Consider the following 23,913-nt stretch of genomic DNA (forward strand, 5'->3'; position numbering starts at 1 on the left):
ATGTTGCAAGCTTCTAGTCTCCTCTAGGGGATTAGTCCACCCCATCACAGCCCTCCTGCCCCAAACTACTTTCCCCCAGCCGTTGGCCCCAGTGCATGCAGCTGCACCCCACGCCTCAAGATTTGCTAGGGCCAGGGCTGTCTAGGCTGGGCCATGCAACCCTGCACCCCCAGGACCTGCCAGGGCCAGGACAGCCTGCATGCCCCACCTCCTCTAGGAACTACAGTAATTCCTCATTTAACACATGCCCGCTTAACATGTTTTCACGATAGCATGATTTTTTTTTTAGGGGACATTTTTTGAATTACACAACCATCCCCAGAATAACATGATTTCCCCAGCTGGCCCATTGCCAGCGGCTGCGCGGGGATTCCCCCGCCTCCCTGCAAAGCGGTGGAGGGTTCGCCACTCGCCACGCCATTCTCCACTGACTCCTCCTTGCTGGACATAGTGTGGGTCCCAGCAGATCAGTCACAGGGGCATACTCCCAACCCAATCCTCCTCCCTTCTACTCTCCTTCCCTTCCCCAAAGCCAAACACCTCCCCTCCCTGCTGTAACCCTTTCTCCCCCAGCCTTATGTCCCGGTCCCAACAGACACCACCGCTTGAAACACAACCCCCACCTTTTCCTTTATTTTCAATGGGAAAATTGACCCGCATAACATGTTTTCACTTAACACAATCATTTTCTGAAACATATCTATAGTGTTAAATGAGGAATTACTGTACCAAGACCAGAACTGTCCCGCCAGCTATAGAAATGGCTGGGGACAGGCTATGCAGCCATGGCCTCCTCTTGGAGGAGCTGGTGGCTGGTGCTGTATGCCACAGCTCCACCCCTCCCCAAGAGCTGGCATCTGGAGCTATGCACCAAAGTCTGCCCCCCCCCGAAGGAGCTGGGGGGAGCAGCAGCTGCAGTGCTGTCCTTGCTGCTGCAAGAGGTCCCAGTGAGCCCCCCATAAATCTTCCAGCCTCCTTCCCTGAACCCCGTCCTGAGGCTCCACCCCATGCCCTGAAACCTGCATGCCCTCTTCCCTGTGATTCCCACACCTCCCAACCCCCTGCCCTGAATTCCCCTCTCCCCACACACACACTCAATCCCCTACTCTGCCTCTTGCACTCTCATACTACCAGACCCCTGTCCTGAAAGACCTGAGCAACGCTGGGTAAGTCTTCTAGTATTACATATTTTATAGAGATTTGAAGAGTAGGATTGAAGTTATTAATACAACGAGAAACAGATTAATATCCTTCTCAAGTTCTGCAGAAAGGCTAATGGTGCAATTACTACAGTTTTATCGAGTATAATTTTTCAGATACATTCATTATCTATGTAACACTGCAGAATTCACAGTAAAATTCCTCAATGTTTTACTGATATCCTGAAGAGTCTTCAAAATTGAGTCTTACTTCCCTCCTCTTTAATATGTCTAACACTGTTCTCTTTCCAGACTTCCCTGTACACCAAATCAGACATTCAAGAGAAAACAGTATTCAGTTTGTTATGCAGGAATATGAGTATGACTAGCCATTTTAAAAAAAATGTATCTTGGACATTCATGCAAAAAGGTCATGGGGAGATAAATAGATTCCTTCCCCCCCCCCCTTCCCCAGTAGCCTGAATGGTCTCAGAATTTGCTATAGATATAGGTGAGCAAAATGTAGCCCAATCTCTGATAAGAAAACCTCTCTGTTTAGTGTCATCCTTTCCACATGAAATCACCACATTAACTATAAAAATATAAACTAGGAACACTTCTTTTTTTCTAATGTTTGCCTTTAGAAAACATAGATACAAAAACAAATACAATAAAAGGAGGGGAGAAGTAGGAAACTTCTCTTTAAAACACAGTGTATCTTTCAAGATGGACTGCTTTAAAGATATTTTTTGTTTATGCTTGTTGGCAGGAGTTATTGCCTCAGCCCATCTTCTCACTCCTAATTGGATTTTTTTCAATGACAGTGAAACTGATAAAGCCCAGGAGCCCTTGCGGGGTCTGCTTTAATGAAGACTCACACAAATATGTTAGTCCCATCATTTGCTACATTTCTGGAAGGCACATGTATAGTACAATATAAGATTCTGAATAGAGTAGAATACAAATAGTTTTTAATTTATAGAGGAAATGTTTTCTATCTATGCTTTTTTTAGATACTGTCCTCAACCGATCTGACTCCTTCCTCCATCTTCTCACTGAACAGCTCTTTGATGGCCTTTCTCTCTGCATGTTCCCTAACCGGGGAAGCTTTTGAGCAGCTCTTACTCCATAGGGGCCTGTCACCATCCTGACAAAAGGGATCTCTCTTATCTCTTTCCCTGTGTTCCCCAACATAGGGCTTGCTATAGGGCTTTCAGTTCCCATATGGCCTGGGAATAATCAACCCCATATACCTCTGTTCCATGTAGAAACAAGCAGCAGTGCAGAGCTAAGCTTGAACCTCTCTTTTAGGGTACATCTACATAGAAGTGTTTTTTCAGAATAACTGACATTATTCTGAAATAACATAGTCCGCATCTACACTACAAGCAATTATTTCATCATAATGTCAAAATAATGTTGAGCTGGAAGACTCTGACTCCTGTAGCCCTCATTTTGCAAGGAGCAAGGGAAGTCGGAGGGAAAGTGCTCTTTCTCGGACTTCCTGCTGTGTAGACAGTGCCAAAGTCTAAATAAGCTATTTCAACTTAAGCTACACAATTGATCTAGCTCAAGTTGCATAGCTTATTTCAGCTTTAGCCCTGCCATGTAGACATGCCCTTAAAGAGTTATCTTATCCTGTCACAACATTTAACACAAAACACACTGAAAATAAGCATTAGATTAAGTGCTTATATAATATGTAGGCTTCTTGATAACAATAAGCGGATGAGGAAATTGCAAGCCCTGCTGCAACTCTCCATTAGCAGCATCAGCACTGGCAGCAGCTGGGACAAAAGGATTGTTTAGTCCTCAAAATGTAAGTTAATATTGAGATACAAAAAATTCAGCAACATCTAAAAAAACCCAGCATGTGGTGGATGGTAAACAACTAAATAGCCATATAAATTGAAATGTAGGAACGAAGGATAGCTTGATCAAGAAGAAACGTTGAAACATATGTCCCAAATAGCTCTCTAGTAATAGAGGAGTATGCATTTAGATGAGGCACCAATCAGAACTAATTCAGTTATAGTAGGCACAGTAAAAATATCAGCATTTACTCAGTTACCAGGCCATGGTATCTGTAATACAAGTAATCTCTTCCTCTAAGTTAAAAAAAACAAAAAAACAAAACTGTAGGTGATTTTTTTAAAGGGGACAACTTCAGGCCATGGCTAATAAATCATTCAAGGCACAGGAAAGTTTCAACAAAAATAAATCTGCCAAAAATAATGAAGACATTCAATTTAAGCAGGGAAAACAAAAAGACCAGCAATTAGATTAAAGTAGTCAGTTGAATGTAATCGAATCTACAATAGCTTATAACATAATTTTTAAGATATGTTTATTATGGAAAAAGATTATAATAGTAGATGAAGAACTTTTTCATAGTTAAAAATAGTGGAAGAGATAATGAGGCATAGATAGCTAGGTAAGCCAAAACTTTACTGATGGTGGTAGTAATGATGATGGTGAAACCAATGAAATCATACGGTGTGAAAAGCTATTAAAATAGCTGCTTTACATAATCCAGTATCCACAAAATAATAATACTGTGGATGAAGTCCCTATGTGTGATAAATTCTCTTTTTTACTATAGTTTCAACCAATTTGCCTAGTACTGAAGTTAGGTTCTCTAGCCTGTAATTGCCAGAATCATCTGTGGAGCCTTTTAAAAAAATGCTATTATGTTATCTATCCTGCAGGCATCTGGTCTGGCGGCTGATTAAAGCAATAGTTACAAACTACAATTTGTAATTTTGCAGTTTGACAATTAAGGTTTTTTTGAATTCTTGTGTGAATACCATGTGGTCCTGGGGACAGGGACGATTGGTTAGGAAGGAAGCGGGGGAGGGAGGGGTCACCACCCACATGACTGTTCCCCACATGACTCCACCCTGCACCACTCAGGGAGAGCTGGGGCAATGCCTTCTCCACCCCTGGCTCTGTCTCTGCCCCACTTCTTCTCCACCGCTTCTCAACCCTGCCCCCACCTCTTCCTTGGATTTGTCACCTAAAGAAATGTCTCAGTTTAATAGTTCAACCATCTGGGAAATGTCAGTTATCTTGAGGTCACAACTTCCTGAAGACCAAAAAGCATCTGACACTTCTGCTTGCTGGCATAAAGCTGAAGAAGAAGAAAAAAGGCGAGTTAACCCCTATTGAAAACAAAGGTACACTAGGTAAGGCCTAGTAAATCAATATTACACCTGATGTCGACTTTTCACTTTGGACTGCAGTTAAGGCCTATAGGGTACCAATGTCTTTGAGTTCTTTTCCTCCTGGGAGGATTGTTACAGTTTCCTCAAATTCCTAAAGGCCCAAAACATTTCATAGACTTCCCTTGATGTAAATCTTTTGCTTGTTTCACCCATCCTACCTTTTATACCTGACCCAACAACCAAGGCCTTCTTCATGTTGAGTCTCTGTCTGGTAACCCTGAAGTGGGAATCACTTAAGTAGCTACAGATGCCTCTGGTGCCATAATATAACCCACTTAAGGGTAGACAGCCTATTCCATATACTTGAACTCAGATATGATAGGAAAAGTTCCAGCAGAATGCCTTAACTTGAGGCATGGTAGTTTACCAGAGTAACCAGAAACTAGAATAAATGAAGATGGTTGTTGTTATTATTTTATATTCAAAAGAGTAACCCGCTCTCCATTGCCAGTGTCTCTGTCAGTAACTATAGAAGAGCTGTTCCTAAAAGTATTGATGACCCATATAAGTGTGTGATCCACTTGATTGTAAGTGTGATCACTTATACATTTTACAAAACATAGCATTTTCCCTGTGATTTGGAATTAAGGCAAAGGATCCCAGCATGGACAAAAGAAATGTAGTTTATCAAAGAACTTCAATTTGTATTTCCTACCACTATCCATATCTTTTTCTTAGATTGTGTTACATATTTCCTCCCTGCCTGCTGGACAGAAACCTGGGGACTTTTCTTTCTTGTTTCCCATACTGTTGTACAAATAACCAGAATTTCCACAGAGGTAGAAAAGATGTTCTTTGAAGAAGTACCCAGTCCTTTCAAGGAATTTTGCAAACAACTTTGCTGTCACAACCATGAATTTAGGAAACACTGAAGATCTCAACCTCCTGCTATTTGACCAGTTGTGTTGTGGCTCCTATAGCTTTGAAAGAGGAGGGTCTTCTCAGTATGGATAGGTGGAGACCCAGGAAAAGACCTCCATGGTCAGTAAGTGATACTGTTCAGGATGATGTCACAGGAGTGTGGATAGAGAAAGGTATTCACTATGAGATGTCCTTGAAGCCCCTCTGGCACTCTTTTTCTTAATTACTAGGAAATCTTCCCAGGAAATAAAATTTAAGTCTTGGGAGTCCATGGATGTGCAGTCCCCATGCTGTTGTCTAATTCAGGCTGAAACATTCAGTTGGAATTTGATGCCTGAGAGGTAGAGTGATTGAATAATGATCTAGTTTAACTGCAGGGGCCTCTGCCTCATGGACATTCTCACTATTGCCTACGACTGTTGTCAAATATCTATCCAAGTGAGAGTGAGGTTTGAAAGTGAAATAACTAAGGCTGGTGGTGCACCATCCATCTCCATAAAGAAGTTAGAAAGGTAGTTGGCACCAAGTAAGGGATGCGCTTAGAGAGGTTGTGTCTGTGGGAAGGAGTTTGCAATCATCAGATGAGAAAATCCATGAATGTAAGATGTGCCCCGTGTAGAGGAGGGCAAAAGAAACTTCACAAAAGATCTTTTTTACATTATCTGAGGTCGTTGTGATAGGACAGATGATTGACCCAGTTGTAAAATGATAATATTTCTTTTTTCCCATAAGGTATGTAGATTTCCTTCAATGGTATACTGGCATTACAGTATTGACAATGAACATGAGCATTTGCAATTTTTTGTTATTTAATACAAAATTCTAAATCCATGCATTCTACCATGTGCATCTCAAAGAGCAGCTTTCCTGCTGCAGAAGTGCAAGCATTCTCAGTGGATGTTTAAAAAGATTCTGACACTTTCTTATTACACTCTTTGTTGCTAAGGCTTGGTTTTAGTTTTAGTCAGGTAGTGTGTACTGCACACAAATTATTAGTACCTCTCACTCCCATCTCCTTTTTGGCTACTGGGATAAAAAGTTAAGAATTTTTTTCTATTACAAAGTTTTCATCAAAGTTTTCGGGGCTTTTTTGTGGAAAAGAAATCAGTGCTGTCTACACTGGCCCTTTTCCGGAACAGTTTTCCGGAAAAGGACTTTTGCCCGAACGGGAGCAGCATAGTTTTTCTGGAAAAGCACTGTTGATTTTACAGTAAATCGTCAGTGCTTTTCCGGAAATTCAAGGGGCTAGTGTAGACAGCTGGCAAGTTATTCTAGAAAAGCAGCTGATTTTCCAGAATAAGTGGCCAGTGTAGACACAGCCAGGGTTTTTCTTCCAGACTCCAGGCTACAGGCAATTTGAGCAGTTGGCTTGAAGTCTGACCTGGTCATAATAGCACAAAATCGTTTGAGGCTACTAGATCACGTGGCTTCTTGCATCTGCGTGGTTTGATATAATATCAGAAAATCATAGAATCATAGGGTTGGAAGAGACTTCAGGAGGTCATCAAGTCCAATCCCCTGCTAAAAGAAGGACCACTCCCAATTTAATAATATCAAGGGATGGAGATTCCACCACATCCTTAGGTAACCCATTCCAGTGCTTCACCGCCGTCCTAGTAAAATAGTTTTTCCTAATATCCAAATTACACCTCCCCCATGGCAACTTAAGACCATTGCTCCTCATTTTGCCATCCATCCCTACTGAGAAGAGCCTCTCTCCATCCTCTGAAACCCCCCTGCAGGTAGTTGAAGGCTGCTATTAAATTCCTCCTCACACTTTTCTTCTGTAAACTAAGTAAGCCCAAATCTCTCAGCCTCGCCTTATAAATCATTTGCTCCAGTCCCCTAATCATTTTTGATGCCCTCCACTGGACCTTCTCCAATGACTCCATGTCCTTTCTGGAATACAGGCCCACAAGTGGATGCATTGCTCCAGATCTGACCTTACTAGTGCTGTATAAAGGGGAATATTCACTTCCCTAGATCTTCTGAAAATGCTCCTCCAAATGCACCTCAATATGCAGTTAGCCTTCTTAGCTACAAGGTCACACTGTTGACTCATATCCAGCCTCTCAACCACTGTAATCCCCAGATCCTTTTCTGCCGAACTGCTGCTTAGGCAGTAGGTCCTCAGCCTGTAAAAGTGCTTGTGATTCTTCCGTCCCAAGTGAAGGACTCTGCACTTGTCCTTGTTGAACCTCATCAGATTTCTTTTGGCCCAAACCTCCAATTTCTCCAGGTTTCTCTGGACCCCATTCCTACCCTCCAATGTATCTACCTCTCCTTCTAGCTTAGTGTCATCTGCAAACTTGTTGAAGGTGCAGTCCATCCCCTTATCCATCATTAATAAAAATGTTGAACAAACGCAGCCCAAGAACTGACTTTGGGGGAACTCCACTTGATACCATCTGGCAATCACACATTGAGCTGTTGCTCTTTGCCCATTGAGCCTGGCAATCTAACCAGCTCTCTATCCACCTTACAGTCCCTTTTCCAATTCATACTTCTTTAACTTGCTGGCAAGAATATTGTGGGAGACAGTATCAAAAGCTTTGCTCAAGTCAAGGGATATCACACCCACTGACTTCCCCATGTCCACTGAGCTAGTTCACCGCATCATAGAAGTCAATTAGGTTGGTCAGGCTTGACTTGGCCATGTTGACTCTTCCTGATTATTTTCCTCTATTTCAAGTGCTTCAAAATGGATTCCTTGAGGATCAGTCAGTGACACCCCATTCTGGTTAGACCAGATGGAGCAATGCCTCTGTTTATCAAGATAAGGAGCCTTTATAACAGGCTTTCTATTATTAAGCAAGCTCTCTTGAACTTCTTTGAAGCAAGTCTACTCTCTAATGCAGCATTCTTGCAGTTATTTGAAGGAACTGTAAGCTCAGATGGACAAGGCAACCACGATCCTTGGAGATCAATTCCTAGTCTAGTGAAAGTGAAATTGAAAGTGAAATTAGGGCTTAGGGCTTGCTGTTGACACCACTGCTACCACAGAAATCACAGTGGCTAGAGCCCCTGGCCCTTAAAGTGATACCAGAGCACCATGACACATGCTCCAGACATCTCTGAGTGCTGCCTGGGAGGTGGGGAGGCAGTACAGTGTGAGCTATCTCCGCCCCCCCTTCCACCCAAGGCCTTGCTTCTTCTTGGAACATGACGTCCCCACCACCACCACCACCACCCAAACTTACCTAGGGGTCCAGCAAACCTTTTAGCACTGCTGTTTGCCCATATCCACATACAAAAGGGAGGAAAAATGTTTGCATATTTTGAACATGCAAAGATTCTACGCATATGACCAAGACTGAACCAGAGACTTTTGTAAATTATCCCAGCTGTTGTAGCAGTGAATGACAAGAGAGAGAACTCAATCACTCTCCATTTAGATCATTTCTTTCTGGATTGAATCCTATGAATGCATGTGATATGGTTTAGCTAATGTCGCTCTGCCCAACATCCTCACAGGTCACATGTGGTTTGTGAGTGACCAAGAGTGAAATGCACATATGTTATCATTAGAAAAAGAAAAAAGTTATTAATCTGCTCTGTAGCCATTGTTCTTCAAGTCATATTGTTTATGTCCATTCCATGACAAGCTCTTCTATGCTGAAATTTCAGCAGGAAGGAACCGAGATGGCTTTTATACTGAATGTGCAACACCAAGGGGAGTTCAAGCCACCTATTAGATACTTCTGGGGAAAAGGTTCTAGTGGCCATGCTCTGGCCTCAAACACCAGGAGTAGAATGACCAAAAGTGACACATCTAAAAGAATAATAATAGACCAGGTTATTAACTATTTTTAAAGAACAAAAAGATTACTATACATCTGCAACATCTATTTTAGTAAACAAAATGGTTTTTATCTTTCCTGACCCAAAAGCTTGATCCAAATTGTAGGCAAAATGATCTAAAATATTTCTATTAAAAATAAAAATGAGTTTGAGAGATTGGAGCAAAAAGAAGTATTAGTTTCTGCTCTGTTTTGTACTTTTATATCTGTAAAATGTCCAGATAGATTTGTTTCAAACATTGTTAATAAAAGACTTGGCACAAAGACCTGAAAACAAAAGATTTAGGATGGAAATTCTGAAATGCCATTAACAAGAGAAGTGATCATAAAATGTGCGTGTGGGAAAGAGAACAAGAGAGAGGAAAATGCACCCATGACTATGCTCACATTCTTACCAATATCAAATGGACACTTTGGGATTCTTTTCATCACAGTCATGTTAACAAAAATAACAAAAGAAGAAGAAATCTAGTAATAATCATTAAAATAGCGTGAATTTCAAGGGAATCAAATTAAAAAAAATACTGCAATAGAAAGCCAGTAAAAATTACTCTTGCAAATTTGCCAACTTTTAGTAGTAGTATTTTCTTTTAAAACCTGTGTTTCTGTTTCTCTTTAGCCTGTGTAATGAGGCAGCCATTCTCAAAGATATGCAGACAAAGAAAGTGGTTTCACTGGTTATGAGAACTGCTGTAAAAAAAAGTTCTCAGACAGCCCCTCCTTTTGTGCTTTTTTTCCCTTTCATTTTGACAGCCTATAGTTTAGCTTAGAATATAGAGAATCAAAACCAAGGAGTTCATTCTAGCTTTTGTTATGTTGTTTGGTTTGATTTCTTTCCATGTACTTTGTGAAGGAAGCCAAGTTCGTGGTTGTGTGGAATTAAGTGGGGGAAATAAATAAAATAAAATACCCACCTTCTGGAAAACACTAATGATCATATGCCTTTGTCAGGGCTGAGATGGATGTGAGGGAGTTTGTTCAACTGCATGAATCTAGATTTCAGCAATGGCCACAAAGGTTCTTGTATCAGAATATGCAAGAACTATATACTTCGGTGCTGATAGGACTTTTTCTATAGTATTCACATATAAAAACAAAAAGACTGATACCATCAGTACGTAGTTTGTCATCAGTATCTGTCGGATATATGATGTTTTGAGAATTTATAAACTAGGGCTGAATGCTAAATGTCTCTAACTAGTGTTCACTCATCTCTTAGGCAAAACTTCTACTGAAAACAGAGTAAAGAATGGCGAAAAACTGGGTAAAACTTATGGGAATTATCTCCTAATGCTTTTCACTTTTTTAAATTATCAGCTATATGCATTATGTTATACTGAGTGGCCTTTTAACCTGTATGATACTGAGTGGCCTTTGGATTCTAAACTAGAGGTCTAGCTTGAATATTGGGGGGGGAGGGATTATATCACAACGGGGTTGGTGAAGAACCAGACTGGGCTGCTTAGTGAGGCGGTGGAATCTCTATCCTTAGAAGTTTGTAAGATCAAGTTTGAAAGAGAATCACTGGATAGAATGATTTAGTTAAGGTTGGTCCAGTTTTGAGCAGGGGTTTGGATTAGATACCTCCTGAGGTCTCTTCCAACCTCTTTTTCTATGATTCTATGATGCTAGTAAAATTATGTTCATATTTTTTCTAGTTGTGGAACTTGATCCTTCTTAAGCCTTACAGTCTGATTTCTCCACAACCTCTGCTTTTGAACACTTGAGCTGGGAGTAGGACACACCCGTGAATGCTCACTGGCTGGGGTGAAAGCAAGCTGTACTATTCATAGAGAATGTTTGATTCAATAAATGTGCTTTTTCCTGAATGGTGAATTATTCAAAATTAATCATGTTATTTTTTCATATATTCCTTAATTGGATGACGGTAATTTTATCAGGAAGTGGAAGGGCCTTTGAATCACTGAAAGATAGGGTGGGAGCCATTTTTGGAATTTGGACTAGCTAGGTTAGCAGGATCTGTGATTTTTTGAGACCTTTCAAATCTTTCTTAAACTGTGCTCAGATTCCACTGCAAGACAGAGAAAGATTTTAAATGAATTTGCTCTTGCTATAGGCATGCAAATTCTGTGTGGGTATGTCTACACTACAAAGTTAGTTCGAACTAACAGACGTTAGTTCGAACTAACTTTCATAGGCGCCACACTAGCGCTCCGTTAGTTCGAATTTAATTCGAACTAACGGAGCGCTTAGTTCGAACGAGGTAATCCTCATTCCACGAGGATTAAGCCTAGTTCAAACTTACTAGTTCGAATTAAGGGCTGTGTAGACCCTTAATTCGAACTAGTGGGAGGCTAGCCCTCCCCAGGTTTCCCTGGTGGCCACTCTGGCCAACACCAGGGAAACTCGTCTGCCCCCCTCCCGGCCCCAGACCCCTTAAAGGGGCACGGGCTGGCTACGGTGCCCGTACCAGGTGCAAGCCTGCCAGCACCCAGCCAGCAGACCCTGCACCTGGCACGGATCAAGCCACCCACCCGATGCCCCCCAGCCCTCCCCCTCTTCCCGGGACCAGGCTGGCGGCTCCCGGGAGCTTGCCCGGGACCGCAAGAGGTGGGCATTCGCCTGGGCTAGTGCGGACATAGTGGACCTTGTCCACGATCTCCGCACTAGGCACAGGAAGGTGGCCGGCTAGGGCAGGAGAGCTGCCAGCATAGCCACCCAGGAGCAGGGCTGCATGAAAATCAAGGTGGTCCACTAAGACCCCCGACCCTGAGCCCACAATGGCCGTCCTGGGTCAGACCAAAGGTCCATCTAGCCCAGTAGCCTGTCTGCTGATAGCGGCCAACACTAGGGACCCTGGAGGGGATGGACTGAAGACAGTAACCAAGCCATTTGTCTCGTGCCATCCCTCTCCAGCCTTCCACAAACCTTGGGCAGGGACACCACTCCTACCCCCTGGCTAAGACTACTCCATGGACCCAACCTCCATGACTTGATCTCACTTCCCTTTAAACTCTGTTCTAGTTGTAGCCTTCACAGCCTCCTGCAGCAAGGAGTTCCATAGGCTGACTCTTTGCTTTGTGAAGAACAACTTTCTGTAACTAGTTTGAAGCCTGTTACCCATTCCATTCCTTTGGTGTCCTCTAGTCCTTCTTTATGGGAACTAATGAAGAACTTTTCTGTATGCACCCTCTCCACCCAACTCGTGCTTTTAGAGACCTCTATCCTGTCCCCTCTCTGTCTCCTCTTTTCTAAGCTGAGAAGTCCCAGTCTCTTTAGCCTCTCTTCATATGGGACCTGTTCCCAACCTGACCATTTTAGTTGCCCTCCCCTCTCCCAGCCTCTCTCTTCCCCTCTCCCACCTCCTTTTCCCAGTCTCCCCCTGTTTTGTTCAATAAAGACAGATTCCATTTTTGAACACAATTGTCCTTTATTTTGTACATCAAGAAAAGGGGCTAGGGAAGGGTAAGTGGAAGGAGGTGAGGGAGGAATGGGGTACGAGCCCCCGATGGGGAGGACTGGGCTGGCTCTGCGGGCTTCTGGGGGTGGAAGCTCTCCTGCAGCCCCCCTATTTCCCCCTCTCCCCAGATGGCAGCCTGCGGTAAGTGCAGCCGGGCTGATGGCCGAGTGGTGTGATGTGCCCAGTGTGGGTACTCTGGGCACTCCAAGCCAGGATTGCTTTGCAAGCGGGACACCCCTGAGAACTGTCTGGCCGGGGTGGGGGTCGGGACCCTTTAAGCACAGCCCTTGGCTAGCCTGAGACAGCATCTCCACGCTCTTAAGTCCTCCTCTGATGCCCTGCCGGCACCGCTTCCGGCCATCCTTAAGCCCGGTTCAGGGTCCACTTAATGTGGACATGCTAGTTCGAATTAGCAAAACGCTAATTTGAACTAGTTTTTTAGTCTAGATCCGTTAGTTCAAATTAGCTTAGTTCGAATTAACTAATTCGAACTAAGTTAGTTCGAATTAACATTGTAGTGTAGACGTACCCTGACAGACTATTGGCTCACCAACTCATATTTTAGTGCACAAAATTTAATTAAAGAGCAAAGATAACTAGATTGTGCTCAGTTATTATACATGTAGAGATGCATTTATAATTCTTTCACTTATATTTAGGGAAATAGAGAATACTTTTAAAACTCGCATGGTTTACTTCAGGAAAGAAATGACGTATCTCACTTCGATAATAAATCTTTGTACTATATCATAAGTGACACTGGCAGCAATGTCTATGATTAAAGTTGCACAGTTATTTCCATTATAAGATTCTATTTTCAATTACTCATAACTTTTAAATACTTTAAATCATTCAGGCTGAAATTTTCCATGCCTGTTTTTTGTTTTTTGGTGTGTGTGGTTTTTTTTTGGGGGGGGTGTGAGTTTTAGCAAAGACATCTCAGTCATTTCCAAGAGGAAAATGAGGTAAAAATGTTGCATGTTGATATTAAAAACAATGTGTAGGCCTTGGTTTGAAAAGCTCCAGCTCCCTGGTGATTTGAAATTAGAAATGTAGCAAAGAGTTTATGGTGGTTTCAGGAATGTGATTTTTCTCTCCCCATAAAAATACACCCACATTTGGTCAAGTTATAAGCCTCTGAAAAATGACACCTCATGCATACTCTGGACTTTTAGTAGAGATTGGCAGCCAAATTATCTAAACAGCTATTTTTAATAATTGCCAACCAGATGTCTAAATATAAGAAAACCCAAACATAGTAGAAAGCAGTAAACCAATTAAAGAAAGAAAGAAAAATAGTTTCAGAAGGGTAGCCAATTTTTGCCCATGAAAACTATATATATAGGTAGCTAGTCTCTAAGGTGCCATTTTGCATCTCTACTAGTTTTCAGTTAGAATAGAGAGGGTGAAAAAATTCTTATCATGTTTTTCCAGTAGAAAAAACTGGTTAGCATCAGAACTTTCTTGGGAACTTGCTGATTTAGATAAAATTTTATTTAGAAAATTAAAAAAGAAATCAGTATGATTGGAGTGGAATGTTTCAACCTTATCAGAATACATGGTTTCTATTTTTCATCAGTGACTTTGCATATAAGTATAATAAACATGTATTATATTATAAATTATGAAATAATAACAAAAAGTCAAAATCAGAAAATACTTTTGATTTTTATCAAAATTAGAATGTGATTGACCTGATATATATTTTTTTGGGGGGGGGGGAATTCACATATTTGCATTCCATGGAATCTATATCTATATCTATATCTATATCTATATCTATATCTATATCTATATCTATATATTTGGTTTGTGTTATGCAATTTTGATTTGAACAGAAATTCAGAATTTTGACTGGCTAAAATTAAAATATTGGTTAAATCCACCACTTTTCTAGTGGGTATTAACTATTCATATTATCCCAAATAAACTGAAGCCAGAGGTCTTAATCCAGGGAAGAATTTAGCCTTGGTGGTTGTTGTTGAAAGCAGTAGATGACCCAACTTGACATTCTGGAATGCAAAATTGATAGTATAAATACTATTTCCAAATTATAATTTGAATGAAACCAATTAAAGAAACTGAAAGTTCAGTCATGTTAGAATATTTATTTTAAATTCAATGATGTAGATTATTTGATTTAAGCGGAATATATTAAATATTAACATATGTATTTTGAATAATAACATTTATTATTCTGTTAATGTAATTTGAAAATTTCAGCTGGCCACTGTGGAGTTCCGGATCTCATAGTCAATGGTCAAGTGATTGGAGAGAATTATGGGTACAGAGACACAGTTGTATACCAGTGCAGCCCTGGTTTTCGCTTGATTGGTTCTTCTGTCCGAATATGCCAACAAGATCACAATTGGTCTGGTCAGCTTCCATCCTGTGTGCGTAAGTAAGCATGACAAAAGAGATCTTATTTGTGCATTGTGTGTGCTTACATTACTTTATGCGACAACCACCCAAAGGTTTCAAAGGTGAATAAGGCCACATTTTTGAAAAGTAACCCCAGTTTACCTTGAAATCAATAGGAATAAGGTACCTAGGAGTTTTGGAAAATTCCATTTGATGTTTATCTACATCTTTAAGTCCCTAAATACTGTTGACAATCTGGCTCTTCAGAGATGGGCTCGCTGAATATCAGTGGAGAACTAAGGAGTCAAAGTCCCTGTGTGACTTTTGAAAATGCTTTTGAAGATCTTACCTGAAAGTTATGTGTATTTACTGTTGATTAGTAAAAAGAGTTAAGTTAGATCACAAATGAAACTGTCAACACTGAAGACTGAAATGTTCACATCAACAAAATTGTTTCATTTTCATTCAGATTTTAATGCTTTTTAAATCAACAGTATGTTATCAAAATGAGTCTCCATGTATGTCACACAAGTTAACCTTCTATGACAGTGTTTCTCAAAGTGGTGGTCCAGGGACCCACTCTGAGCAAGTTGCTAATTGGGCCGTTCCTGTTTGTTTACTTATTGGCTCCTCAGTTATGGAGTCTTGCAGCTCCCAATCGCTCAAGTTCACCATTTGCTGCCAAAGTTCCCACAGTTCCCCTGGGCTTCAAATGACGAACTGGAGCCAATGGGAGCTGTGAAGTTCCCTGGCTGCAGAGCCGATAAGTAAACACACCAGAAAGGCCCATTAGCAGCTTGCTCAGACTGGGACTGTGGACCACTTTGAGAAACACTGTTCTATGAGAAAAATTGGGTTTCTGCACATAGATGATTTATATGTAAATTGGGTTTTAGTGAAAAAGAGAGGGAGGTAAAAAATAGATACTCTATTTAATAAGAATGGTCTCTACTGAGACTGTGTCCCCTTTCACAAGTGTATGTATAAACAACAATAGTAAAAATTCTAATTATGGTTCATAATTAGAGTTCAATTGACATTTAAGTATTGAAAGTATACTAATATGACCGTATTTTCCAGCGTATAAGGCGACTGGGCGTATAAGACGACCCCCTAATTTTCTAGTTAAAACAAAGGTTTTCGCCTATACTCGCCGTATAAGACTACCCCCCTTAAAGAGGCCAACCGGTAGCGCCCCAGCTGCTCTGCCCCAGGGTCCACAACAAAAGCCTGGTCTGCTGGGGGGGGGGGTGCACTAGCTGCACCCCCCCCAGCAGACCAGGGACACGGGGAGCAAAGCCGCAGCGGCAGCGGGGTGCCGTGCCTCTGAGGCTTTGCTCTAGCAAAGCCTCAGAGGCGCGGGACTCTGCCTCTGCTGCGGCTTTGCTCCCGGTGCCCCTGGTCTGCTGGGGACCGTCTCCAGCAGACCAGGGATACCGGGAGCAAAGCTGCAGCCGCAGCGGGGTCCCGCGCCTCTGAGGCTTTGCCAGAGCAAAGCCTCAGAGGCGCGGAACCCCTCCGCCTCCCTGGCTTTGCTCCCGGTGTCCCTGGTCTACTGGAGACTGTCCCCAGCAGACCAGGGGCACCGGGAGCAAAGCCGCAGCAGCGGCGGGGTGCCGTGCTTCTGAGGCTTTGCCAGAGCAAAGCCTCAGAAGCGCGGCACCCCGCCGCCACTTCGGCTTTGCTCCTGGTGACCCTGGTCTGCTGGGGACCGTCTCCAGCAGACCAGGGACACCGGGAGCAAAGCCTCTGAGGACGCCGGCAGCGGGACAGCCACGGCGCGTCTGGGCTGTCCCACTGCAGGCTTCCCCCGAGGCTTTGCAAAGCCGTGGAGGGGCTCGGGCAGCGGGGCAAGCCCAGGTGCGCCTGGGCTGCCCTGCTGCTGGAGCCCCTCCACGGCTTTGCTCTGCGTCTTCCTGGTCTGCAGACCAGGGAGACGCGGAGCAGCTTTTCTCGCCCCGGAGTACACGGGTGGCGGGACCGCGAGGTCCCGCAGTCCGTGTCCTCCGGGGCGAGAAAAGCCCCGTTCGTACCTGCAAGTTGGGGACTGCCCGTATGTTTATACCCGGCGTATAAGACGACCCCCGATTTTTGGGGGATGTTTTTTAGTATAAAAAGTCGTCTTATACGCCGGAAAATACGGTACTGAAAATACTCTCTTCATATATCTATAGCTTTATAATAAAAATCTCTGGCAATAAAAACATCAATTAATCACAGTGGAACCAGTTCTGTTGTTATCCCATTACCCGAGTTGCTCATTTGTCATTTGATTTACATATGATAGAGGTTTCTGAAATGAATACTTTATTACTATAGTTTATAGTATGAAGTACACACAAACACACACACACACATCATTGTTCATGTTTTAATCATTCAGCAATGGATTCACTCTTTTGATTAAAGATAGAAATAAGTATTGGACGCTAGGGAACAAGTTTATTTGTCAATTATCTTTAAAACAAGAATGAGACATAGTTCAACAGGAATTTCCAAATCACTGGGTTAACATCAACAGCAGAAATGAAAAATAATTGCTCCTGGGTCATTGCTAAAAGCAAAGAAAGTGAGCATACTTTCTTTCTTTGCAACCAATTATGGAAGCTGTTTTGTTGAACACAATGGTATTGTTCAGGATCATGCTTCAGAAAAAGGCAAGGAGCCTGACAATGACAGGCATACCATTAAACATTGCAATTGTCCATAACATTACAATAGATTTTCAGAATTGTCAGTACTGTAAATTCATTGCTTTATAGAAGTAGACAAAATATTGATTTCTCTTTTATTTGTCTAGCGGCTATATTTTTAAGGACATTCATTTTTTATTAATGGGTTTCTATAGTACTGTATGTTTAGATTTAATGATCATGACTATTTGACATTAGAAATGCACTGTGCTAAATGCTTAGGTACCACGGACAACATTTTGTACCATAAATTCTGAACTGATTAAATGCCATTCTGGAAAAACATGAAATTTTGAATTACAGTTGTTAATTTTATCCCTTTTGTCATGTTTAGAAAATAAGGACCCAATCTCACAAGGTACTGAGCACTTCCTGAAAGATACTAAAAGCTGATTCAATTCCCATTAAGATCAAATGGCAGCTTTAAGTACCTCTAGGGGACACTCAGCACCTAGAAGTGTATCACATAATCATCTCTATTACATGGCACCCTGAAAAATGATAATAGCATGCTTCTGACTCCTGTTTATTTCTGATTTTAGCTGTTAGCTGTGGTCATCCTGGTAGTCCAATTTATGGAAGAACGAGCGGAAATGGTTTCAACTTCAATGATGTTGTGACCTTCTCTTGTAATACTGGGTATGTCATGCAAGGACCAACAAAAGCACAGTGTCAGGCAAATAGGCAATGGAGCCATCCACCACCAATATGTAAAGGTATGATCATATTTTTCTTTACAGATTTGGAGATTACTCTGAAAAAAATACAAAAAAAGAAATAAGGGGACACCTTAAAGCTGAGAATATATGTTTAAAATCATAAACAGAGTTTTTAATAGAAAATTAGAGTAAACATAACAGATTTTCTAAATTTATTTTTATTTTTCACCACTTAGTTTGCTGTTTGCATTTCACTCAGATTGAACTATGAAACTAAAGTGGGAAGTTTAATTTTAATTCCTTTTCTTTATATTTTCAGGTTCTTATTCATGAGCAAAATTCATAGGATGAAATTTAAAAGGTCTTCACTAAAATTAAAATTAAAATAGAAACATGAAAGCATTTCTATGAAATTAAAAACCTTTTAAAAATAAAATTTAAATGTGATGTTTTACACTCAGTGAAGTCTTCTTAAAGCCTATTTTCACATTTTGTCACTGTATCATTAACTTTTATAAAAGTAACATTTTAACCCAAATTTCATTATAGTAAGTTTTAGAACCTTTACACGTGAAATTATACTTTGTGTGGACAAACCCTGGCTAGGTACCTAAATCCATATTCAGGTACCTAAAAAAAAAAAAGTAATCTGTTTATATAACATACTTCCATTGACTTAACTGGAGACAATGGATACACAACGTATTTTAAAACCATGAGTCTTTTAAATAGAGGACAAATATGGATGTGAGCACCCAAATTCGAATGTATAGTTTGGCCTCCATAAATAACTTTAGTTATCTTTGTACCTAGTAGATTTTTGGAAACACCAAAACATTGCATTGAGAGCAAATGATTAGCACCTTCCCTTTAGGATTTTTTTATGAATAGGGGATGAATGAAGCAGTATCAAAAAACAAAATAATTCAGATGCTGAACTTTATGTACATGAATTAAATTGTTTCTCTCCAGACTCAATGTAAAGATATTATAAACCTTAATTCAGGGACTGGGGAATGTTATAGGTGAATAGAAATTGTATTTATCAGGCCATAAAAGCTAAACCACATCATCTTCTGTCATGTCAAAATACCCTTGACATTTTAATATTTATTTGTATTTGGTTTTACTTTTTCATGTTCAATTAATGTAAGTATACTACTGTTCCAATACATCACAGATGATTGTAGCCTATTTTTCTCGGTCCATTTATCACAGGTTTTACAGCATTGTTTTTTAAAATTAATATATTGATACACAAGAACTGGGTTACAGAAATATGTTTTGAAGATTTAAAAATTGTCTCCCTTTAGAAATGATGTAGTTCTCCAGAAATCCTGGTTACCTGCAAGCAGAAATGGCATCAAAGAGCTATCCTGCAGCTAAGTCAGCATTATGCAGACTTCCTGAAAATTCTGAAAAGTTTTGGGTTGTAAGATAACACAGAATGTTAAATTGTATAGTGTGTTTATATTCATCTTATTTAATACATTACCCTTCCAATTAGATTTTATGTTTCTTCACTTTGCCTTGTGTCCTAGAGAAAAACTATTTACAGAAATATATGTTTACATGTTTTATTTTCAGTTAAGATGTTTTTATTCTTTTTAATTCACAATAGAAAACAGATATATTTGGTCTTTATCCCAACAGCAATACATTATCTTGGTGTATTGGTATTTCCATGATAATGTACCATACTCTCTGTTATATGTTATTTCCTATAGGGATCAGAGAGACAATAAATACATCAATCATACCAATTTATGAAAATTTTACACAAAACCATTCAATCTTAAATTGTTCATAGAGTACAACTGAGTGTAAGAGAGATAAATTTGTGGTCTTTGTGAGGTATAGCAACTCTAGTTTTGACCTTGATAGCAATGAGATTTGCACTAAAAATTAATCCAAACAACTATTTAAAATGGATACTCTCTCAAATTCCTGCAAACCTTCATATTGACCATCTGTCTGGTGCATATAATAATATTCTTGAAAGTGCTTTTAAAAAGTCCCTCTTTTAATTTAAAAAAAATCACAGCAGTGCTCATAGTGATTGTTATAATGACCAGAGCTTTTTGCAGTTTGATGTAAGTGTTCATTATTCAATGTAGAACTAACATAGTTTCATTTTATTGACAATGAATACTTCATAATCTCTCTGTTCATGTACAAGTATTATAAAATAGTTGCACTCAAAACAGAAAATAGAAATTGAATCCAGAGACTTTCTCTTAACCACAAATGTGTGTCCAGTCACACTACCTACTTAAATAAAAGGTGTGGGTGAATACATAAGTCTTGCCTTGAAGGATAATAACATCAGGCCAGAAGAAGAAATAGCTTTCCAATGTCTTATTTCATCAATGAAAGGGTTAAGTTAGATCAAAGCAAATTCTACTTTTTGTGGTGGTATGTAAAATAGCCCTAAAACATCCAGGATGCAAAATATATAAGGTTCTATAATTAAAAATTAATGTCCTGAGGTGTACCTAGAAACAGATTACTAGAATTTCCAATCCACAAAGTATTACAGAGTCACAGGTATGATACAATGATACACACAGTTCAGTAGCCTAGGTAGTACCAGTCTACCTGGGCTGTAGTATATAAATTATCTTCAGAGGTTACCTCATATATTCTGCGGTATAATGACCTTTCCTGGAGGTGACAAGCTTTGAGAACCATGATAAGTTCTCCATTCAAAAGGAAAGGTCAAAACCCCCAAACCAAATGCAGATTAAGAAAAGTTCTCATTTACTTCTTCAGAGTAGATGAGGACCCAAAAGAACCAACCAGGTTGTTCATATCATTGACAAAAGCTCCCTTCAGTGAAAGGTAGAGCTAGCGAGATGGACAAGCTATCTAAATATCTATCTTTCCCCCCTAAGCTAGCCAATGGGAGAAGCCTACCAAAGGGGTGTATGGTTAACCCCACCTCTCTCATAGAGAGAGATGCCTAAATCCAGGTTGCATGGGGACACCTAGCTCTGATAATTACTCTTAGCTGTGAATACTTTCAGGCTACATCTACATTGGCATCCCTTTCCGGAAAAGGGATGCTAATGAGACGAGTCGGAATTGCAAATCCGTGGGGGATTTAAATATCCCCTGCGGCATTTGCATTTATATGGCTGCCGCTTTTTTCCGGCTTGGGGATAAGCCGGAGAAAAGCACCAGTCTAGACGCAATTCTCTGGAAAATAAGCCCCTTTCTGGAAGATTTCTTATTCCTATTTTCAAGAGAAAAATCCATCGCGTCTAGACTGGCGCTTTTCTCCGGCTTATCCCCAAGCCGGAAAAAAGCGGCAGCCATGTAAATGCAAATGCCGCGGGGGATATTTAAATCCCCTGCGGATTTGCAATTCCAAAGTGTCTAATCTGCATCTCTTGTCCGGAAAAGGGGTGCAGTGTAGACACAGCCTCAGGGTGTTGTTTTAGTAAGAAGCTGAGGAGTAGGAGGAAGTGATGCTCTTCTTATCATGTTTATCACAGTGATTTGAGTGTTTATAGGAATGTGAAAGACTCAGGTTCAATTTCTTCTTTCCCCTCTTCCCCCTATCTGGCACCTACGGAAAAAAAGGATTTGAAGAGGGATTTCCCACCTTTCAGGAGAGTGCTCTAAGAACTGAGCAATGGGATAGTTCACTGTGGGGCTCCCTGTTCCACTCTAGATAAATAAATAAAGGGTGATTGAGGCAGGATGACTACACTCTGTTCCTTTCACCTCTCAAGTGAATATCCTCAGCACAGATTACAGGATTATTCGCACACTTTCAGCTCCTTTGTCCACAGTGGAACAGTCATTGGGTGAGAGGAGAAAAATGACTTTCCTTTAAATCACCGGTTTAAAAGTTACAATTTGGGCACCACTTCCTTCCCCACTTCCTCCAGGTGGCTTTTGAATGAGACACAGTCTGTTAAGCAGCTTCTGAGCATGCCTATTGGATTAGTTTCTGTACATAATTTATTAAGCCAAATGTCTTGTTCCAGTTTGTGAATCACTCTGAGGTTTAAATGAGAGCCATGCATTGTGATGCCTAGAGTGAGGAAGCATTACACATACCCAGAGACAGATATGTAGGTGCCAAAGAACCTTTTCCCCTGAAAACATAGGCAACAAGTGAATGTAGGTGCCTTCGGTGCTTCAGTAGGAGATCTGTCCGTCACAGTGGTCCCCAAAGTGGGAGTTACGTGTCTAATGGAGTTAGGTGCCTAAATCCTTTTGTGCTTCCAGGCCTCAGTAAGTAAAACTATTCTATATTTGTTAATAAAACAATATACTGCGTATGTGTAATCTAAAAATGAGTTTCAAGTTTATCACTTTTTTTTTAGTGGTCAACTGTTCTGATCCTGGAATCCCTGCTAATTCCATAAGAGAAAGTAAAATAGAACATGGAAATTTTACCTATGGAACTGTGGTGTTTTATGACTGCAATCCTGGACATTTTTTATTTGGATCTTCAGTTTTAGTCTGTCAACCAAATGGTCATTGGGATAAGCCACTACCTGAATGCATTAGTAAGTAGATAATGTGTGTATTTTTCTGTAAGAGAAAAAGAATTGGACCATATATTTTGTTATGCTTCACACAAATTGTTCTGTATACACTATATCTCTCTTGCTTCTCCAGGTGGGCATTCAGATGGTGATGGGAGAAGGCAAACAGACTACATATAGTCTGTTATGCATGGTGGATAAAAGTGTTATCTGTGGAGAGACCACTTAAAGATACTTCACTCTTTGGCATAACACAAAAGAATGATCCCTAGGAGTATTTTGCATCTGTAGAAGAGGTGTTTGGGAGCATAGGGGTATCCAACAAGGGTATGTCTAGACTACATCCCTCTGTTAGCAGAGGGATGTAAATTAGACATACTGAAATTGCTAATGAAGTGGGGATTTAAATATCCCGCACTTCATTAGAATAAAAATGGCCGCTGCTTTTTGCCACCGCAACAATTTGCTGGCAAAAAGCGGCAGTCTAAACGGGGATCGGTTGACAAGGAAAGCCTTTTCTGACCAACCCCTTATGCTTCGTACAACGAGGTTTACAGGATCGGTCGGAAAAGGCGTTCCTTGTCAACCAATCCCCGTCTAGACTGCCGCTTTTTGCTGGCAAATTGCTGCGATGGCAATTTTTATTCTAATGAAGCGTGGGATATTTAAAACTCCACTTCATTAGCAATTTTGGTATGTCTAATTTACATCCCTCTGGCAACAGAGGGATGGTAGTCTAGACATATCCTAAGTGTGGAGCTGCATGTATGCACTGACTACATGGAACCTTCATAGCAGGAAATAATTATACTGGATCTCTAAAAGTTTAGTGGTCGGTGTCTGTAAGCTGCAAGGTTTTCAACAGCAAGCACTTCAATTCTACAGGCAGATTCTTTCCTAAATCCTTTTTGTAGGTCCCTTTACAAAGACTTGTCTTGGGAGGAGGGCTTTCTATCTTGTATGACAGAACAGTCTCCAGGAAAAAAAAAAACTTTAAATGTGATCAGATTGAAAGACAAAACAAAGTTAAGAGTTCTTAATACAGTCATTTTGGCAACATTTCTGGAGCAGTGTGGACAAATTCTGCATTTATTATTTATCTTTTAGGTGAGATTTTGTTCTGTTTCTATTTTCTCAGTTCTCAGTTTTCAATTTTTCGGTGCTTCTTTTTTAAATTCAACAAGTCTTCCTTATCTTTGATATACAACTTCATTTGTTAAACTGGCATCAATGTTTGGCATTACTATGTGTAA

General features: G+C 40.6%; 1 protein-coding gene across 2 annotated transcripts in view; it reads left to right on the forward strand.

Annotated features, from left to right (window-relative positions):
• Positions 1-23,913, forward strand: part of CSMD3 (CUB and Sushi multiple domains 3) — a 1,180,750-nt gene that overhangs the window by 1,064,110 nt on the left and 92,727 nt on the right. For both annotated transcript variants that reach the window (XM_075920204.2, XM_075920205.2), the window contains 3 exons: positions 14,669-14,842; positions 18,042-18,215; positions 22,496-22,681. In XM_075920204.2, the coding sequence (XP_075776319.2) occupies positions 14,669-14,842; positions 18,042-18,215; positions 22,496-22,681 (534 nt within the window). The remainder of the gene's footprint in view (positions 1-14,668; positions 14,843-18,041; positions 18,216-22,495; positions 22,682-23,913) is intronic.

The sequence above is a fragment of the Pelodiscus sinensis genome, chromosome 2, assembly GCF_052426305.1.
Source record: "Pelodiscus sinensis isolate ZL-2025 chromosome 2, ASM5242630v1, whole genome shotgun sequence".
Taxonomy (NCBI): Eukaryota; Metazoa; Chordata; order Testudines; family Trionychidae; genus Pelodiscus; species Pelodiscus sinensis.